Consider the following 22,089-nt stretch of genomic DNA (forward strand, 5'->3'; position numbering starts at 1 on the left):
CCGCAAGGGTTGCACTCACAGCTGTTTTAGTAGAAAGCTACACGTGAGTGACCCGGGCACTCCTACGTCGCACTCTATTAATTAGGGGCTTTTGTTTGTTTTTGATTAATTTATTATTGTGTGGGGAATTTTGTAGGCACGGGGAGTGTGTTTCATGCGTAATTAAAATGGTTCGCTATTCTCTACCTTGGGCTGCGGTCCGCTCACTTGACTCAGGTGGGCCATGGCTAGGGGTGCTTTCCTTAGCGGAGCCGAGTACTGGCGGGTGCAGGTCGGGCTTTGGGGTGGCCTTCGGCCGTACGATGTCAGAACAATTAAATAGGCGGCACATCGCCCCCCCTCCAACAAGGCAAGTGTAGCTGCATGTGTGACCTAAATGCACACCAGCGGCAATCGACCAGTGTGTTGTTGACCTCATGCGGTTATCTTACTTCTCATTAGTTCTCACACAGTTCAGTTAAAGCAATATAATGAAACATGGGTAGAGCACTTTCAGCTGAGATGCTGCCTCATGAAGGATAAACTAAAAGAAGCCTGGTGACAGCTGGTTGATCTGAACTCGAGCCTACGACACATGGCTCACCGAAAAGTAGAGTAAAATACGTAGGATGCTAAAACATGCTCTGGAGAGGCAAAGATGAATAGTTAAGTTACTGATGTTTTCGTACAGGGATGGATGAAAACGGCTTAGGATAATTTATGCTATTGTAGAACTACTTGATGGTGGCTTAAATATCTGGGGATACCTCTGCCTGATCACCACTGGCTGTCTGCCGGCCACGTGGTGTTGTTACGTCCCGAGTCAGGAAAGTTTCAACTAACTTGTGAACTAGCACACAGGACCCGCTTTATATGCTAGTTGGCGCCTCGGGCCATACTTGCATCATCGAAACCTATGGAAGAAGGTGGCAGGGTGACAAAATTATAGTAAAATGCAAAATAATAAATTAGTCTAATGTGTTAAAATTAATTTTAATGAACAGGTTCAATTTTGTTGATAAATTGTTTGTATAAAATGTTCTAATTTGTTTTAGCAGCTCTTCTTTTCACTGCGAACATGTCATTCGTTTTGAGATAAATGTTGGATAAGGACATTTTTAACTGACTGGCCTGTCATGCTCTTTTTCTATATGCACTCTACGATTTGAATTAATAAATTATCTACTCCATGAAGTAATCTTATTAAATGTACACAATAAACAAATGAAATTTGATTAGTTTTTGTTTTCAGTTTGGCGCTGTAGGTACTATTCCTAACTGCATGGCTATAGTAAAATTGTAGTTTTGGAAATGTACGTGAGGTCCTAATTTGTTATACTACTTGTCTGAAAGTATTAATTTTCGCTGAGCTTAGAATACTAACGAGAAATTTGTTTAGCTAACACCGTTCACATTTAGGTTAGTATGCAATTATTCACGGGTTGTGTTGGATGTTGTTGATTTTATTTAGTTCTTTATTTCGGTTTTTGCCTATTGATAGTGTAGTAAAATGATGGCGTTTGTTAAATTGAGTTTGGTAGATTAAAACAAAAGCCAAATCTAGAAACTTCAAAATCCCATATATTCATACATGTATGTAAATCTTCACACGCATATTTTTTGCCAATTGCATCATTAGAGTTCAAGCATGATCTCTTTTCATAAACTGTTTGATCACTGTTAATCCACATTTTCTTTTGCACCATTGTGTTGAATGCTGAATGAATCAAATTGGAAGGAATCTTTTAGATGAACCAACACTCGGGGCAGTTTATGGATATTGATCTCGTCCCAACACAGCATGAGCAGACATGTTCGGAATTTTTGCGGACTGTATACAGGTTATTATTTTAATCAGGTGTAAATTTTAAATTATTTACAAAAGTCGAGATACTTTATGGTAAAGTTCTGAAAAAAGTTTTATTTTCTAAAGTTAGAATTACTTCTCATGAGAAATACTTATATTATAATTGAAATTTTAAATACTCTTTATATATAATGGTTTAATAAGGTTTTCTATTTAATCAAGTTTGCTTTTTTTTAATGAATCATAATTATTTTTTATACTATTTCAGTTTGTAATAACTTTTAAATACCACTGTGTATTATCAGTCATTATTAGGAATCAAGAAAGATGCAGTGGCCACATGAGCTGCTATTTAATGGCAACCACATCAATTATTCGATAGTTGTGTCATAATTGATTGTAGTGATTTCATATCATTCCGCCCCACCAATAGAAAAACATGTAACACTTCTTCGACACTGTTGCCGTCTTTTGGCACAAATTTATCTTAGTTTTTTTTTTAGTCTTAGCATGTGTTGGCGCTACAATTGAGAGTATTATCGTTAAATTATTCTTGGGCTAAGATCATTGGATCGGGAATGATAGAGCAGAATGGTAACTGGCCATTAGAAGATTTCCTATTCTTATTCTAATCATGGATTACAGTTACAAAATATCAGCTATGACTTAAATTACACATTGAGCTATAGGCTAGTTAAATAAATTTAAATTAATTTTCATAAATGTTGACTGCATAAAAGTTCTAACAACAACAATAATCATAAATAAGTACATATGTTAAATAATGCATAAATTATACCTACAATTAAATATTTAACAAAAACATACATAACTGTTATAAAAACAGTAACCACAGTTAGCACAATTGCTTCTAGTTTAAAAATGCAGTCTTCACACTATTATTTAATATGGCATAAATTAATCAACTTGATTACTGTACCAGAAGAAGAAATTACATATGGTAATAAACTTCTACAAATATTGCAGTGTCCTTTCACAGACTCATCTGGCGTGGTTATGGAAAACGAGTAATACCTTTTTCAGAACTTTAGAAAGATTTTTTAGCATCAAGCCACACTTCTCTGGTAGTAACAAAACATTTTTGTGGGAGTCTTACATACAATAGTTACTATTATGAGCAAACTTGCTTGAATTGTATTCGTGAGATCATTAACTGACTAATCGAGACATAAACTAACAAGAATATTAGGGTATTTGAAATCGACACTGTTCAAGTGATCCAAGTAGAAGCGAACAAGTGCATGCCAGTACAAAGTCACACACCCATTGATAGGATGTTGGAACAGTTACAAATGTTTTCTTTGTAGAATAAATAAAGCCATGAAAAATGGATCCTTGGGTCCCCCATACGTTCTGTTCACTGGACGAGAGTGGGGAGCCGTCTCAACTCCCGGCTACTCCATTAGTGAGCACCAAACTGGAAGCCAAGTGTTTTGAAGTCCACCCTCATTTAGGAGGCCCCTAGACTTAAGACTCCGCATAATCTTGCAACGTAAATCCAACCTGTCTTTCCTGTTGAATATGTACTTCAAAATTAGTTAAATGGTTCTCTCAATGATGTTACAGACGTCATAAAACCTGACATGTTTTTTAGAAAACTCAGTTGGCCGAGTGTGACCAACAGTCTCAAAACTGTTAGATCACGAGTTACTGCTGACTTCGTCCCAAGGGTAAAATAACACGTGCAACCAATTGAACACCAGCATACAATTGAACTTTCACTGGCAAATTTCTTTAACTCATACCATTAAAAATATTCCCCATTTTTTGAACAGTCACAAATGTCCTTTAACAACCTTAAAAAATATATAAATATTTTTTGAAGTTGTACTTCTTTTCGGTGCATTATGGAAAAATGGTGAGAGAGAATTTTTATGATGTGCACGCACCATGCAACAAAATTTTCACAGGAACATGGCGGATCCACGTGTATGAACATAAACCCATGTTTTGTCACTTACATACCAAACATAATGGTGTGCCAAAGGAAACTTTATATAATGAAATTACCCTGGAATATATTTGTTGAACTATAATAGTCATAGTAAAGAGTAATTTCAAGTTTTAAAAATCCTAAGGATACTGTTATTACAACAACAATAATACATACTCTCCTTACAATTTTCTGTCAGGCTTCGTAGTGCAATAGTTATAGTGCGCAGTTATTGGTTAAAGGAACGTGATTAAAAATTTGGCAGTGGAAATTTTTTTCCCTTTTTTTTTTTTTAAATTACTGATTACTGGATTATACAAATTGTGCTTTAAGAAAATGTATATGAATACATTTTATTTGTTTATCGTATTGCTATAAAATTATTAAATACATAGCTCAGTCCATTGGATTGATTATTTCATACTAGGTAGGGCTATATCCACTATTTTTACATGAAGGAATATTAAATTAATTACATTTGTTAGGAAATTAATTTTCATGTATTTGCATAATTAAAAACAAATAAACGATTATAATAGTACAACTATCCTTTAGTACTTAACAATTTATGTCATCTAATGTGTGCGGGAACTATATTGAAACTTAAATGAATTTTAGCAAGATGGGCAGTATTTTAATAAAATTCCCTGTCAAAAAATCATGTCCAAGCCAGGGTTTAGTATTCTTGTGAAGTCTTTTTCATTTTTATTGGAGACGTTTCATTATATTGTTTAACCTTTCGCTCTGCAAATCGAATGATTCAATACTCGACATAGCTGCTCCAGTAGCAAATTCTAGCAGCGAGTGTGGCACTACGTGTGAGTCACGTTTAGAAATTTAGTGATTGGTATTGAATACTGGTCCATATAACAAAAAAAAAAAATTATTGTGAATGTTAGTGATACATTTTGTGTTTATAAACATTTTGAAATGTATTTTCAAGTGTGTCTATATAAGTAAGGTTATGTTCCTGTATGTGTAATTTATTTTGATTATAAATTATAATTTATGACATTAATATTTAAAAAAATAATTTAAATTAATATATTAGAATAAACATATAGCATATATATTGATTTTTATAATTAATTAAAATGTTCCTAGATTATTTTACTAAACTAAGTAATTTATTTATATACATGTTTATATTAATATTGAACACTGAGTACTTAATTAATTTTTATTAAAATAAATTTCAAAATAGTTCAGTGTTTTAAACCAAAAAGAAAAATAACTTCAAACACACATACGTAAGTACACACACCTTTTTATTTTTATTTTCCTTAAGGCACTTGTAGCAGAACCGCAAGGCTGTGGAATTATGTCATTCAAGTATAGCATCTAAACAACAATAAGTCCCAAAACTTAGTTCCTATTGATTACATTTTTTGACTGCCTTAAGATGATACATGACTTGAATTCTGAAGTGCTGTTTAGCAGTTAGCTGATCTAAACCACAATAGTTTAAAACACGGGTTAAACCATTGTATAAACAAACCAAGTGTTTTTTTTAATAATGTATTTTTAAATAGAATACTTTAATTTTTTTTTTAATGAAACGTCTAATCTTATATCTTCATAAACTAGCAATTCTTGTATATATATAATCTGAATCTTGGGAACGTCGCCGATTTTCATGAAATTTGGTATGCAGGTGGTTTCGGGGGCGATAAATCAATCTAGCTAGGATTCATTTTTAGAAAATGTCGTTTTATCCATGTTTTCAATAATCAACTTTATTGATAATCAACTTAAACATAAATGACTCTTCCTGACATCTATTGGCAAGTAATAATACCATATTTTTTTTAATTGGGAGCAACTAACTGCTTTAACGACACAACACTAAAGCTACTCCAGTAGATGGCGTTGTTAAGCAACACTAAGCCAATGAGTGTTTGATTTGAGGTTAGACCAAGAAAATCAATTGTTTACTTATATTATTTGTGTCTTTTTAACTCATTTGTTCACTTAAAAATGCCTAAATTATCTTTGAAAAAAATGGGCCTTCATGCATGGCATATTATATGTGGCATTTTGTAGAGTTAAGCGACCAACTACGTTAAAAGTCCATCTTCCAAATGAAAAGCCTCGACATACCCGCAATATAGTATAGAAGGAAGTACCTATTAGATTAAGACCCGATTTCAAAATTAAAACTGTGATGACCAAAAAATATATATAGGCCCTACTTACGTAGTTGATTGATAAACTGTAAAAAGTTAAGTATTTGTTTCTAATAAAATATTAAACTAATTGCACTCATGATTTTTTATTTAAATAACCAGTTCATATTTTATTATTATTATGTCGGTAAGATCGAAAAATATTTTCATATTTCATCATTTCATCAGTATGTAATTCGTATTTAAATATAACTTCTAAAAAACACAATTTACAAAAAAAAAATACGGTCATCAAGTTACTTTTACTCTAATAACAAAAGTTTGGTCATTAAAGTTTCTTGTGATTTACAGTAACAAAAAAAAAATTATATACTAATCCAGGTCTCATCATTTAAATTATCTGTATAAGTTTTAAATACTACCAGGTAAATACTCCTCTAAAATTAAAAATATTAAATAGTTTTTCCCTATTCTGCAGGAAATATCCGACTGTACTGTAAATCCCCACTCTGAGAAACACCCATTGTATGGAGATACTCTTCCTGTGGGGAAAATACCCTGTCTGTGGTTAAGTCCCATTCAGATGTGCAGATTTTCTGAACTTAAATTCTTTGATGTTATATTATTCAACATGAGTAGGTAGCAGAAAGCGGGATGTTGTATGGCTTTCATTTGAACATGGTGAGAACAAAAATAACAAACATATTAAAGAAATCTGGTGTGAACAAAAAAAACACATGTTTTTTTTTCCCCCTAACCCTGCTGTTTAGTAAGATGGAAGTTTGTACTGCTAGCCAGTGGACCTCCTGTGACGAAGATGTGACAGTTTCAGACGGAGTCCCCACACTTGCCGTCGCTGATGATGCACTCGGCGAAGACTGTTCCTACCGCACGCCCCGGCTGAGCCATGGCGGGCCATTGCATCCCAGACACCCGCATCGCGGTGGACTTTTGGAGCGAGCAGCCAGAGAAAGTGAGTCTTCTCTCGTTGAAAAAAATACTCACTATCACTACTAGATTTGCCGTCAATGACTGCATCACTTTTTAAAAAAATATTCTTTGCAAAGTTTCTCAACATTTACTGCAGCTTCATCAGACTTTTGAAATTCACATCAAATAATTTTTTTATGTAACAATCTCAAACAAAAATGCATTACCATACCCAACTTATCCAGAAAGTATAAGTTAATTATTTATTTGTTGAGGGAAAAAAAGGAGGGGGGGATCTTAATGTTTAAAAAAAAAATCTTCCCCTTTTGAAGTATGTACACAGAAGCGTCATGACTAATTATTCTTTGTTTTAAACTTAATATTTACATTGCCACTCTTGCCCGGTACACAGGGGAATGATTCTTATATGGCATTTAGGTCATTCCATGAAAAAACCATTAAAAATAGTTGCTACACCGTATATAAACTTGCAATTCACACATTCAAATCATGCCAAGGTTTTTTTTTAAATATGGCAGCTTCTACAGCAAATTTTTGATCAATTCAAGATCACTTCTACCAAAAAGTTGCTAGAATTTATTTTGAGGTGTCATGGTAATACAGCGCTGGAGCAGGTTTTTACAATGACAAGACATTAGACTTGCATAGCACACGTTCAGTGGCCGATTTATCCTCCAATAATTCTTGTCTGTCGCGTGTTACAGTCGCTCATGACCTCGTTGCAAATACGACAATAAGCTCAAATTTATGTATTAAAAAAAAAGGTTTACAAGGCTTGTAGCAAGACAAGTTTTAACTTTATTCACTTATGGAAGATAGAACAGCCTCTTTCTCTATGTAAAACAGAATTAGGTAATATGAGATGATATTAAAGAAAATGTCCTATCAAGGTAAATATGTTTCAAGAACATACTATAAAGTAAGGGATGGGTAGGTACTAGTCTTTATATTAAAATAAAGAATATAATCATCCAAGAAGGCTCATAAAAATAATTATTTCATTATTTATTATTTAATTGTGACAAATGTAAACGTTTAACAAAAAATTGGCACCAGCAAACATTAATACGTAAAAATTAACTGGGTGTATTATTGTTAACTCATATTGTAGCAAAAATAAACTGCTAGTTGGTGCTGCAGAATTAACGATTTGTAGTCATGTGCCGGAAATCATCTTCTCTTGGCACAATTTTTCGGTTTTACCAAATTTTTATATATTTTAAATTTTATTTTATCAGATTTTTCAAACTAATTTTTTTTTTTTTTGACTGTACCCTCTCACTTAAACTTTTCCTGACCAGTGTGTGTGTGTATTCCCAGCGCTACATGCTTATGATCCAACAGTCCCACATTAATTCGGCAAAGCTCATCCTTTTCTATTCGCTCCTGATCACGGCTTGGATGTAATTCCTCTCCCTCACCGTAACTCCGGGCTAAATATATCTGTCACTCACTCCGCTCTGACTCTGGGTTTTCTGCACACTGCTGTCTTTCCTTTACATGGGTAGCACATGCTTCCAGGCCTTGTTTGCTATCAGCGATAAATTAGATTTAACTACATCCGGAGTGGAAGGTCACAAACATGACACCATTCAAGCCTCAATGGCTGCTAAACCCACAGTTTCAATGTTAAGAGTGGGATTGTTGGACCTAGCGAATAATTAATATTTTTGATGCGCAGGGCATCTGAGTACTCTTAAAAGATTTACTTAAAATATGTCGCTGGACATGAGAGAGTAGGTTTTTTGGTATTTCAGAGATATTTCAGTCAGCTCTCTAAATTTGGTCGGATATATTTTTATTAAATGTACTCTGAATAATTTGTTGAGCAAAATTATAATTAACCATACCATTTTAAAGTGCAATTAGATGGATTCATTAATAAATATGAATAATTGAAAAATATATTTTATTTTTATAGTTTGAACTTCACCCCTTGAAATAAATTTTACTAATGTTTTACTTTTATAAAAGCACATTTTATTTTGGAACTAGACAATTCTTATTGCTTAACTTTAATGCTTGTCAAAAAATGAAATTTTTTTTGTAGGAAATCATATTATAGTTATGGATTATTTATAATTGATGAGGATGCAAGTAATGCAGAGTTAATAAGTGAATCACACAAAGTAAATTTTAGTACACAATAATACAGTTCAAATAATTACCTTTGGTTAATTAAAAAAAAGAGGTCCATTTAATCACATATAATTTTTGTGTCATGTATTGGGTTAAAGAGTTCCTTCAGATCTGTTCTGATATGAGACAAATACAAATATATGCCATTTTGAAATAATGGATTGCTTAATGAATTACTATTTTTCTATAAATGTTATAGTCTGTTATGGTTTATGTTGCTCTGTTTTTCTTTCTTCTAGAAATACCATTTTCTTACTAGTTATTGCAAAACCCAAATAGCTGGATTGACTTCCGAATGGAAGTACAAAATTTATACGTCTGCCATCAATGCCAGATTCCTGGAAAATGTAATCAAGGTGAGTTGGTAAACACTGCTTACGTTATGAGTTAGTATGATAACATCTCACGTATGTAGCTTGACTGGTCATAGACATATTGGTTTAATCTAAAAACTATTATGCCTGGGTTTGAATAAGTTATTTCAGTTAGGATGCAGTCAGCATTCACTTGTTCAACATTTTTGAACTAACAAAAAAAGCTTTTTAACAGATGTACTGTAACACACATTTGCTGTTTCTGCATCAGTTTAAGTGTAAATGTCGAGAGAAGGTAATTTAAAAACTATATATATGTGTGTATGTATATATATGTGTGTGTGCATGTATGTATGTGTGTGCATGTATGTGTGTGCATGTATGTGTGTGTATGTATATATGTATATGTATGTGTATATATGTGTCTAGTGTGTGTTTATATATATATATATATGTGTGTGTATATATATAAAGACACATACAGGCTGTCCGTGAAAGACCGCACGTTTTTTTTGCTCAGATAGAGAATAAATTTCTGAGACAGGAAGTCTTTGCCGATTTTTGATCTGACCCATAGGTAATTAGTAATTAATTAAAAATTTAACCAATGATGAGCGCGCACATGCTCACTTACTACTGCTTGCCCCCTTATACTCTTGGCGTGCCGTGAGACAGTAACCAGTAGTACCTCGCGCTTCTCTCTCTCTCCCCCCCCCGGTAAGCACAGTCCCCCCGCTCATCATTGGTTAACTATTTTAATTAATTACTAATTACATGTGGGTCAGATCAAAAATCGGCAAAGACTTCCTGTCTCAGAAATTTATTCTCCATCTGATCCAAAAATAAGACGCGCTGTCTTTCACGGACACCCTACATATTGAGTCCTGATGCGCTGGTCCGATGTGGCAGGTGGAAAAGGGGCTCGTGAGGGTGCTGAAGGTGGGACGCGTGTACGGCGTCAACAGTTCGAGGTCCAGGAGCGGCTTCTCCGTGACCCCGATACGGGCCAACCACTGCCCCGGGTCCGTCATGTTCCTGTTCGAGGGTGAGTGGCCACCGTACCACCCCGAGACGCCGATCCCACCGTTAAACTGCTTGCAACAGTGTATACTCCACTTGGGACAGTGATGATTTGGATTGCCCAGATACCAGTTCATGACAATCAAATTATACCAATAAATTAGTATACATATTTGGATATGATAATTTCTTATAAATCATATATCTATATAATTTACAAAAAAAAAAAAAAAATATTGCGAAAATAAAAATTAGTGGGTGATGCCAGTTTGTGTGACCATAGCTGATTTAACATAATGAACGTACTTAACACTCTAGCAGACACATTCAAACACACTCGCTCGGTTCAGAAACCTAAATTAAAACTGAATTAAACAAAATAATAATTGCGTAACATTTTAACAAAAAGAAAATTTTAATAGATACAATTGAATGAAAAATTTACGTATGTTACAATTAACGTGACATTTATTGACAAGAATGAAAGACTAAACAACATTTATATGCTTTTTCCAATCCCCATCATTATAAATACATTGCAGGGCTGCTAATGAAAAAAATTTCCAGTTTCCTCATACAGATTTGATACAAATTTATTATAAACCTACATTGAAGGATAGTATTCAAACATATACTGTAGTTTATGAATAACACACATCTTTATTGAGTTGTGACACATTTATTGTAAATTAAAAAATTGACAAAACTGCATTTGTATTTGTCAAGTTTGCAATCTTGTAGCATAGATATGAAAAAAAAAGAAAAAAAAAAGAAGTGAAGATTCAATAGCATTGAGTGTCTACTCTGTGCTTGTGCTTTATTTGTTATATTAGTACTAATTGTTTTTTGCCTGCATATATATTAATGAGATTCATGCCAGTAATCTTTTTATGAGAATAAGATTAATTTGTAACCGTTATATTTGCACTACTTATTTGGAACAGTTTGCTTTTCATTATGTATAGCTGTCTGTGACATAGTTTGCATATAATTTAGGAAGTCTGTTGTTTGTATACCTATTTATAGTTATGCATGCAAAATGCATAGGTGTGCATTTTATCTCTCTGCCAGTGGTCAGCGGCAGCCAGACTCAACTGTAGCCTGAAGTGTGGACATGTTGGTGGGACAGGGGGGCCTGGCTTGGTTGCAGGTAGCTTCGGGAGAGTTCTGTACACGGGCCACTGCCGCTACAAGCCGGGCATGCTGGCAGGAACACCGTTGTCACCGTCCGTCACCAACAAGGTGACCTTACACCTGCTTCCCGTGATGCTGATCTGCTCTGTTCGGTGTACTCTCTCGTCCTTTAGTGCGGTGTGCGTAGCCTGCCTGAACTTTCACGTTCCATCAGCCATTATTGCAGCTGGCCGGTCGATAGGGACTGGTGCAGCGAGAAAGCGCGGCGGTAAGGCACTGGACTCGCATTCAGAGAACTTGGGTTTGAATCCCGGTCTGACAGTTCCTGATTTTGGTTTCACGTGGTTTTCTGAAATCACTCTAGACGAGTGCTGGAGTGATTCCATGGTTTGTTGAGTTGTGTGTTAACCATCTCTAATGGCCTAGCTTTCAAAGAGATGTTGGACACAAGGATAAAAATAAGTTCACCAGGAGGAAATATGAATCATCGGAGGTCTGCTAAAAAATTATATGTTACAACAAAACTTAACAAAATCTACAGACCTAAAACAAACCTAGCCTTAAATCTTGACAAATTTCACTGTCTTAGAATCTTTACAAAATCATGCCTAAATCAATTTTTAAATGGCTACATAAAAAGGCTTGCGCCGAGTGAAATTACCAATCAAAAAAAGAAATAACATAGAGTAACATGCTTGCCCATACACCTCAAAGGTTTTACTTCCATGATCTGTGATTTGGGGGGTTTTGTTTTGTGGTGGGGAGGGGAGGGGGGTAAAGGAGATAGAAGTTCAAAATAGTGGTCGACAGTTAATGAAATATTTGGGATTTAATTTCAGAACCTGGATGTGATATACCTGGACAACACCTATGCAGCGCCGTATTGCAGATTTCCCAGTGAAAGAGAGAGTCTTCTGAAGGTGCTCGAGATAATAAAGTAAGTCCATATGCATTCCAACTTATGAACTGAATCATCTGCTTTACTCTTCTCAAGGGAGCAGAAGAAAATTATGCCAAATGCAAGGAAGTATAGAAAAAAAAAACATATTTATTGAAGATACGCACTTAACAAACCCAAACAATTGTGAGTCAAAAGGCAAGATATTGTTTGTAATTACTGTTAAAGCAATTTATCCAGCATTAGAATGTTCACTACATCTTAATACTTTCCTGGAGCCATCCTGGAATTGTTCTTTTTATCTACCCACTATTTACGTATTATTCTTCTGTAGGTACTGGTCTTGTGCAGTGCGAAAGGAAAAAAATATTATCTTGACATGTTAGAGGTTAACACTTGCTTAGACAGGTATATATTGTTTTCCATGTGTAATACAGAAGTTTTTTGTTAGTTCAAAGAGCCTAAAGTTGCTGCTCGTCTTATATTACCGATTGTCTTAGGTGGTGGTACATGACAGGAAAGCTGACCTCGTCTATGCAGTGTCGTCTTATTAAAAAAAAAAATTACTGTACTAGCTCACAAATGTAATTAAGACCTGTTATAATAATGTTTTATTGTAGTTAAATAATATTTTATATTTAAATTTTAATTTACCCAGTCAAGCGTCAGCAAAGACGTCCACTGTCATACAAGCTTTGTGATGATGCAGAGCTACTGTTCTGTCCATAGTCCTTACTACAGAAAAATTCTATACATTGATATAAACAATTAAATTCTACATTGCACAAACAATGTACAGTTATGCTAGCACAAAATGGGCAGTCATAACAAAATGGCGTCCTTTTTTTTTTTTACTGCGACTGTCACTTCGAAATGCTCTAGCTTGTGTAGTTAATTTTTGTTCTATCGTACCGACAAGGGACCAGATGTGAGCTAGTACTGCCAACATCATTGTCTGTTAAATCCGAGAGTGTAATCATCGCAATGGTCTTGTAGCTTGAGTTAGTTCCCACCGTGTCAGTGAGTGTAGATTCAAGACGAAACTGCAGATACTAATGTCGTGTTTATTTTACCATTTTCACAGTTTGTTCTTGTGAAAGTGACTCGGGCGTGGTGTGCTGTGCCCTGCAGAGAGAACCCGGGCCGCAAAGTTCTGCTCGGAGTTTCGGAGGAGGATGCTCCGCAGGCCCTGGCTGGTCTCGGGAACCTGCTCAAGGTGGGTGGGTCTGGCCGTCCGTCCCGAAGGCTTGTTTCCGGGCAGTTCGGCACGTCGCTGGCACTCGGCGAAGTTCCTACAGTGCTGCCATCAGTTTTTCTCTCTCAGCTCTGAAGTCAGAGGGTACTTGATGATTGTTACAGACAAGATTATTGCGATAACACCAAGATAACGCCGGAAAAAAAAATGTCAGTACACCATGCAACACCAAAATGCACAATATTACACCGTAGAGCACCGAATTGCAACTGAAAGCACGAAATAATCAGCATTTTTAATAAAGAAATTCATCTCAAAACACAAAAAAACTGATTTCTTTTGATATATTAAACTCAAGGAATGTAACGTATTTGGCATGGAAGTTGTACCGTGTAGCTATACTAAATATATAGAATTTGCAACGAAACATCACATGTGGTGCTTATACAATAGAACATCCGTCAAAAAATTTAGTGAAACAAACATTTTCCCACATGGGAGACGAGACTTGGACTTAACTATTTTACGCTTGAAATTCGAAAAAATTGAATTGAGTGGGTTTTTGTTTTACTCTTGCAGAGCAAAATAGTGGTGAGCAGGAAAGCGTATCGGCTGGCACGGAAGATGACGGCAGGGAAGCGGTGCTTGCTGACGGACGACCCTTCGCGCGGCTTCGTCCACGCGGTCGACCTCCCGTCGCTCGCGGTGGACAGGTGAGGCTGGTTGTCCTCGAGATGCTGAACGAAGCACTGCAGTTGTATGTTCATGTTCAGTAGCGCCGGGGCCTGCTCAGACTCACCGGTTGTACTGTGACGACGAGGTAAGCTTCTCAGTAATGAAAAACAAAAAAGGGGGTTGGTTGTCTGTAAAGTCGGTTTACGGACAATAATTTTACAGAAAACATTGATGAAAAATTGCATGCTTTTTAATTTTCAAATATTATTTACAGTTTTTGCAAATTTAATTTAAATAATTTGTTTGAATATAATCACGAACAATTAGTTAAAAAGCCCGCCTTAACCTGTTTGATATTATAGAAGATTTTCTCGCACGGTGGTTGGCCGGTTCTTGCACGCTCGGCTCAGGCGGAACGTGACAATTTTTCGTGCGTGCAGCCGGCGTTCATCGATTTATAAGACGTTATCACGTTAAAAATTATATATGCGCACCTTATGTGACACCACTTGATCTTGGGCATGTAGCACACAACCTTGATTATTCTCATGTGTTGTAAAAATTTAGGGTAGCATTTTATGAGGACATTATGTTATTGAAAAGATAGCAGCTGTTTCTCTTTTTATCTATCTCTCGCTCTATGTTTGTGTGTTAGCTTTTTTTGTGTGTGGTGAAGCTGGGTGTTTAGTTGCGAAGCTTTAAAACATGGAAAACCTAATATTTGCTCATAGAAATAGTTTATATATATTTATTAATTTATTTTGCATGCATAAAGTTGGTTGCTTAAAAAAAATCAAATGTGGCACTCAGGTTTGCTTTTATGATATATTATGTACAGTTGTTTATAATTTTTATTAAATTGTATTATACATATGTCTCAATTAGTTATATTAGTTATTATATAACTTTGATATCAAACATTAAAAATGTTAAAATAATATTTTTTTTATATTTAAATGCAGTATTCTGAAAATATATTCGCAGTTTGAAACATTCATTTTGTTATTTGCTTCATATGAAAAAATTAGTATTGGCACAGGCTTAGTTCACGCAGAGTTTACGAACCAATATTCTGCTGACTTCTCCCGACAGCTGCAACTGAAACACGGCATACAGTTGGTCTTTACTGACCTAATACGTGTGTTATTACGCAAGGACGCGAGTGGTTAGAAGTTCTCGGAGGAGGAGGGGGTGGAAGATTGTCATGCAGCAGGCTACTTTTGCCTGATAATTCACAAACTATGTACCAAGAAAAATAATGTATCATTGTGTGACCCCTTAAGTAAGAGTAATGAATGAAATACATGAATGATGTATTTTTCATGTTACCTGTTTTTTTTTTTCTGGTGATGCTCAGTTGTATTTGTCCCTGTTGTAAATACTGGTTGTGTCTGTGCGGCTGAAGTGTTGCTTCCTTACAGGCAGTGCCATGAAAAGGGGGGGAATTCTTGGGGCTGGTTGAGTAAGAGTTCTTTTTTTTTATGTGTAAGTTTACTTTGATAGGATTAAAATTACAAGTCTATTGCTAATATAATTTATACGAAACCTTATGATACACACATTATGTTTACAGTTATGGCCATGGTAAAGTTCTCAGTCTTAATTTTATAAATCATTTGTGAGTTTTGAAATGATGAGGTTCACTTAATCGTTGAATTCTAGGCAGTTAAAAGAGGTTTCTTTAAATTAGGTTTTAAGACTTTATGAAAATTCATCAAATGTCCATTACACTAGAAGACATAAATTGTGCAACTCTCCATTTATTTGATGAAATGAAGAGGCTGTTCATCAGAATTGTGGCTCTTTAAAGTACGTTTTGTTCCAGGGAGGACCCTGAAGTGGTGACGATACTGCTCACCCTGGACGGGCTGTTGGTTCGCGAGAGCGGGCCGAGCGTGCACGTGGTCCCTTACAGCACGCACAGCAGCCACTCGGAGCTGGCGAGCCTGGTGGCCCAGCTGCAGCCCGGGGAGATTGTCCCGGTCGTTAGCGGCGTCGCGCACTGCCTGGTCCCGGCGGAGTTGCGCAGCCTGTGCCGGGCCCCTGCGAGCGACGCCGGCTCGGCCACGCGCCGGCGCCGTGACCCGGCGGGAGGTTTGGTCCGTAGCGACGGTGGCGGGAGGAGTACCGGCAGACGCGCTGCACCAGGGAAGGACGTGATCCAGGGCGCGAAAGAAAACAGAAGAATTGATGTGAGGATGGATGCGTTCGTTGAAGAAGGGGGTGAACGCAGAAGCGAAAGTGGGAGTGATAGGTGCGTGTGGGCAACATGTTCCAGTAGTTTTCCCTCTGGAGAGAGACCCCTGCGTGCGAGTGTTTCTCGTGAGCGATCCCAGCCGTCGTCGAGCTACGCCACTGCCCAGGCCACTCCGCCGGCCCCGGCAACTGCAGATCTAGATAGAGTCGAGTTCGGCTCCAGTGGGAAACAAAACGGCCAGTTGACAGAGTCAACTCTCAATCTGCTCCGGCTTCTTGGTGAAACGCTCGCGGAACCTCCCCCACGCAGCGTTGAGGTTGTCGGTGCCGGGACTGAAGATGCTACCCGACGGTCCTCGGACAGTGATGGTGGTGATGATGATGATGCTTATTTGCCCAACGCGTACCTCCTACCGTCAGATTTGAGAAAGAAAACGAGGCTCAGCCGTTGCAAGTGCAGAGAATCCAAGACGAGCACGTCCAAGTCACGTTTCAAGCCACGGGCTCCGAGGATAGTGGAAGAGAGTGAATCAGAACTTGATGAATCTGCGTCCGTGCCAAGTGATGGGAATCTGTCGCCAGTGTTTGCTGTGGCACAAGCGTGTAAGCCATCACCAACACCTGCTGCATTACGGGCAGGTAAGCCATTCACCTGTGAAGAAGATGGCCATGTGCATGATGCGATGGAAATTTGCAGACCTGACTGTGCCGCTGATGCAACTGAGCAACCGATGAGGGGCAGCATCCCCGCCACTCTTTTCACTTCCGCAGGCAACGTCTGCATGCAGTTGAGTTTTTTTCCAGATGGGATGCAAGGGACGAGTAACAGACATGCCGGAAATACTGCTGCGAATGTGTTGGTGAGGTTTTCTACTGGTGATGTTTCAACCATGGCTAACGCCACAGATGCAGCTACAAGTTATGTGAATGATTCTGTACTAGCTGCTCCATGTCGAGCTGATGAGACTATCCACCGTAGCCCTTCAGTTAACCTTGTAAGTGCTTTGGAAAATTGTTGCTTGTCCTCTAAGCAAGCTGGTGCCTCTACAAATAGCTTATGTAATTCATCAATTTCAACCATCTGCCAAAAGCATAATGTTTCCATGATAAATGCTTCTGGCATAACTAAACAATTGAGTACTTCAAGTGACAATAACTTAGAATTCTCCTCTGCACATCCTGGGACGTATCTTAATGTGTGTAATTCTGCTGCGATCTCTGAATTTAAAAATTGTGAGCCTAGTAGTAGGAATAGTGTGTTCGTAAATGTAAGTAATATTCCACTCTCTTCACATAGAGACCAAGAGATGGTCAACAGTAACATGGAAAAACAATGGTTTAGTATTACAGTGGGTAGCAACAGGGACTTAGCTTCTATTAATGCTGCTGCATCTACAAGGAAAACAACAAATAATGCAGCTGAATGTCTGTGCCGCAATACCCCAGCTGGTTCGTCAACAACAAAAGACTTTAATCCTGTATGTAATAATCTACACAGCATTACCTTAGTTAGTTCATCTACAAACATAAAATTTAATCCTGTCCCTATAAACCATAGCAATGCTCCAACTAGCTCATCTTTAAGCAACACATTAAATCCTGCACCTTTGAATCCTAGCAATGCTCCAGCTAGTTCATCTACAAGCAACGTATTAAATCCTGCACCTTTGAATCCTAACAATGCTCCAGCTAGTTCATCTACAAGCAACACATTAAATCCTGTGCCTAAGCATTCTACAAACAATGCTCCAGCTAGTTCATCTACAAGCAACGTATTAAATCCTGCACCTTTGAATCCTAGCAATGCTCCAGCTAGTTCATCTACAAGCAACGTATTAAATCCTGCACCTTTGAATCCTAACAATGCTCCAGCTAGTTCATCTACAAGCAACACATTAAATCCTGTGCCTAAGCATTCTACAAACAATGCTCCAGCTAGTTCATCTACAAGCAACGTATTTAATCCTGCACCTTTGAATCCTAGCAATGCTCCAGCTAGTTCATCTACAAGCAACACATTAAATCCTGTACCTTTGAATCATAGCAATGCTCCAGCTAGTTCATCTACAAGCAACACATTAAATCCTGCACATTTGAATCCTAGCAATGTTCCAGCTAGTTCATCTACAAGCAACACATTAAATCCTGCACCTTTGAATCCTAGCAATGCTCCAGCTAGTTCATCTACAAGCAACATATTAAATCCTGTACCTTTGAATCCTAGCAATGCTCCAGCTAGTTCATCTACAAGCAACACATTAAATCCTGCACCTTTGAATCCTAGCAATGCTCCAGCTAGTTTATCTACAAGCAACATATTAAATTCTGTACCTTTGAATCCTAGCAATGCTCCAGCTAGTTCATCTACAAGCAACATATTAAATCCTGTACCTTTGAATCCTAGCAATGCTCCAGCTAGTTCATCTACAAGCAACACATTAAATCCTGCACCTTTGAATCCTAGCAATGCTCCAGCTAGTTCATCTACAAGCAACACATTAAATCCTGCACCTTTGAATCCTAGCAATGCTCCAGCTAGTTCATCTACAAGCAACATATTAAATCCTGTACCTTTGAATCCTAGCAATGCTCCAGCTAGTTCATCTACAAGCAACATATTAAATCCTGTACCTTTGAATCCTAGCAATGCTCCAGCTAGTTCATCTACAAGCAACACATTAAATCCTGCACCTTTGAATCCTAGCAATGCTCCAGCTAGTTCATCTACAAGCAACATATTAAATCCTGTACCTTTGAATCCTAGAAATGCTCCAGCTAGTGCATCTACAAGCAACACATTAAATCCTGCACTTTTGAATCCTAGCAATACTCCAGCTTGTTCATCTACAAGTACATCATTTAATGCTACAAGCTTATCATTTAATCCTGTGCCTATGTATCCAAAGAGCAATGCTTCAGCTAGTTCATCTGCAAAGATAAAATTTAATCCTGCACATAAGAAGCCACACATAGTTGCTTCAGGTGGTTCTTCCACAGGCAACAGATTAAATCCCGCATGTGAGACTGTTGAAGACTTATCATTCACAGCTCAGCGACTTAAGCATAGAAGCTGGTTTATCCAACTTGTAAGGAACATGGACGATCTTGATAGCAATTCTTTTTTTAATTCATTCTCTGAAACAGATGATTCCATTTCACCAAATAATTGTAACGAGGAAAACGTTGCTGCAGAGTGCAACGTAGTACAGTGTCTGGTCTCGAAAGGTGCGTTCAGTGATGGCTGGACAGAAGATTTAACTAATGATAGCCAAAACCATGGAACTGAGTCCTCACGAACATCTTTGAGTGTCCCAGTTGCCAATAGCCATGACAGCAACATAACTAATTTACCAGTTAGTTTTCACAGCGATAGAACATCCAAGATCGCCAGCACATGTGGCTCCAGAACACTTTCATTCGACGATAGCACCAGTCCAGTGATCAGTAATCCCACAGATTCGTGTACATCTGGCAGTAAGAGAAAACGCTCGGGAAGGGAGTCTTTGGATGGGAGCGATAATAGTTTAAACCGGAGCACCTCGGATTGCGTCAGTCCACCGGCAGTTTCGTCTGTCGTGCAAATTGCTGTAGGTTCAGAGTCGGTGGCAAGCAGTCGAACCATTGTTGGGAAGGAAGTGTGTCAGTCCGAGTTAGAGGGGACGAAGGTGTCGACAGGAACACAGTTGCGAGAGCCTGTTGCTTGTTCGGGCACTCTACCACAGGAGTCTGGCTCAGCCGAGACTTGCCCAGGCTCAGCCGAGACTTGCCCAGGAGACGGTGTTGCTCACAGCATCGCAACCCCTACTGGCAAGCCCCGGGGGAGACCAAGAAAGAAGTTACTTGAATCCCCAGTAGCTTTAGTCTCCGCAGCAGAAAAGAAACATTCTTCTGTTGAAAATAAGAGAGAAGAGTTAGATGGACCATGTTGGTCTAAAAGATTGCGCTTGAGGGCGGACACAGTACCACAGGAGTCTGGCTCGGCCAAGACTCGCTCAGGAGACAGTGTTACTGTTACTCACAGCATCGCCACCCCTACTAGCAAGCCCCGGGGGAGACAAAGGAAGAAGTTACTTGAATCCCCAGTGGCTTTAGTCTCCGCAGCAGAAAAGAAACATTCTTCTGTTGAAAATAAGAGAGAAGAGTTAGATAAGTTTACGGCTGGACCATGTTGGTCTAAAAGATTACGCTTGAGGGCAAAGGAATTATCTGACACTGTGGAGGTTGGGCCAAAATCTAACACTGGTCTTGCACTTAAGAATGGAAACACCAAGTTAAAAAACTTAAATATCCCTAATGCGAAGAATGCTTCAGCAGTAGCAGCCGTGGGAAAGTTGCACGAGTCAGTCTGGACTACAAAGACCTGCCTAGATGAAATTATTCTGCGAAATAAGAATAACTTATTAGGGAGAGCAAACAATGTTTCACATGCAGTGTCTTCAGGAAAAAACTACTTGAGAGGAAGTTCTGCAAAGAATTCCAGTGCAGCTACTTTGTCTAAAAGGCAGAAACCAGGGACTAGAAAGAATCATTCCCTCGATGGAATTTCTCTAAGAAAGAAGAGTGATTCTTCTGTGTCACCAGGAAATAACAACTCCAGACGGAGCGCAAAGAATATGCCAGGTGCAGTTGCTCCACCAAAGAAGCCCGACATTAGGGGCCAGAAGCTTTGCAGGCCGAAGAACACGGCAGGTTCCAACACCAGCAGCTACGGCCAAGGTGGGGCGTTAACGGGCAGTGCCAATACAGTTCCAGTGGATGACTTTTGGAACACGTCTACCATGAGTGTGATGCCGGTCGAAGACATTGTCCTATCAACCCCAACCGAGTGAACCTAGATTGAGGCTATGATGGATATTAAAACTGTGACTAGAACCAGTTTTTTCATTATTTTTTCTTATCCAATTTTTTTTGTAAGTAGCACTTCTAGATTCTAATATTTTTCTACACCATAGGAATTATTGTAAATAAAATTGTAAGCATCTTTTTAACTATAACCATTTTTAAGGACTTTTGATAGTTTTTTTTATATGTATTTTTACATTCTGTGAATAGTTTGTTACAAATCCAGGTTGGCCTGTTTGTAGGTAAGGACTTTAAGGCTTATGTTAAATTACTTTTTTCAACCAAAGTTAGTAATGACTAGAAAAAGTTTTTATTTTGGAAAATTTAAGTGTTTTAATTTTCAACCTTCCTTTGTTTATTTTTTATTTAAAAAAAAAATTACCATGTTACACAAGTTTCCAATCACAGCCCAGTCTTCTGATCAAAATTCATTAATTGGAATTTTTTTTTAAGTAAGAATTTTTAATCTTGTCTGGTTACTTTATGACAAAACAATTTCGCAATACGTACCAATCACAGTTCCAGTTGATTAGCTTCATGTCGCTCGATATAAAAAAATGAAGTCCCTTAGTTAAGATCACTTAACTAGGTACATCATCCCACATAATTATCTAATTATAATATAATCTGAAAATCGAAGGAAAAAATTGGTTGTCTGTAAAGTTGGTTTACTGTAACGCTGCCCTAATTTATTATGCACTCTCAGGTTTCATTAAATCATGAAAACACTTTGAGGGTTCTTGTTGCTGCTCGCGGCATTGAGTCGACTTTCTTATCTCAGGGTTCTCGTGGGGTTCGCGCCGCGGAAAATAAATAAAAGGAACTAGATATTTAAATAAAATAATGTTGTTACTGGCAT

The 22,089-nt window shown here is 37.6% G+C and overlaps 1 protein-coding gene across 6 annotated transcripts; it reads left to right on the plus strand.

Annotated features, from left to right (window-relative positions):
- Positions 1-1,198: 1,198 nt before the first annotated feature.
- LOC134537473 (5' exonuclease Apollo-like) lies at positions 1,199-21,553 on the plus strand. Of its 6 annotated transcripts, none has more exons than XM_063377945.1 (10): positions 1,220-1,398; positions 6,693-6,839; positions 9,196-9,312; positions 10,180-10,315; positions 11,441-11,532; positions 12,264-12,361; positions 13,454-13,538; positions 14,097-14,230; positions 16,018-18,659; positions 18,720-21,553. In XM_063377945.1, the coding sequence occupies exons 2-10, from the start codon at positions 6,774-6,776 to the stop codon at positions 21,215-21,217; spliced, it is 5,868 nt and encodes a 1,955-aa protein (XP_063234015.1). In that variant the 5' UTR covers positions 1,220-1,398; positions 6,693-6,773; the 3' UTR covers positions 21,218-21,553. The 6 variants fall into 6 exon arrangements, with proteins under 6 accessions (XP_063234014.1, XP_063234015.1, XP_063234010.1 ...); XM_063377942.1 differs by having other exon boundaries at positions 1,237-1,292; positions 1,379-1,398; positions 16,018-21,553; XM_063377944.1 differs by having other exon boundaries at positions 1,199-1,240; positions 16,018-21,553.
- The last annotated feature ends 536 nt before the right edge of the window (positions 21,554-22,089 follow it).

The sequence above is a fragment of the Bacillus rossius genome, chromosome 12 (assembly GCF_032445375.1).
Source record: "Bacillus rossius redtenbacheri isolate Brsri chromosome 12, Brsri_v3, whole genome shotgun sequence".
In the NCBI taxonomy this organism is placed as follows: domain Eukaryota; kingdom Metazoa; phylum Arthropoda; class Insecta; order Phasmatodea; family Bacillidae; genus Bacillus; species Bacillus rossius.

Excerpts from the sequence above, each read along its gene's own strand:
- LOC134537473 (XM_063377944.1), top strand. The coding sequence starts at position 6,774 with ATGGCGGGCCATTGCATCCCAGACACCCGCATCGCGGTGGACTTTTGG. Across the intron at positions 6,840-9,195 it reads GGAGCGAGCAGCCAGAGAAA|AAATACCATTTTCTTACTAG; the intron begins GTGAGTCTTCTC and ends TCTTTCTTCTAG. Across the intron at positions 10,316-11,440 it reads CGTCATGTTCCTGTTCGAGG|GTAGCTTCGGGAGAGTTCTG; the intron begins GTGAGTGGCCAC and ends GCTTGGTTGCAG.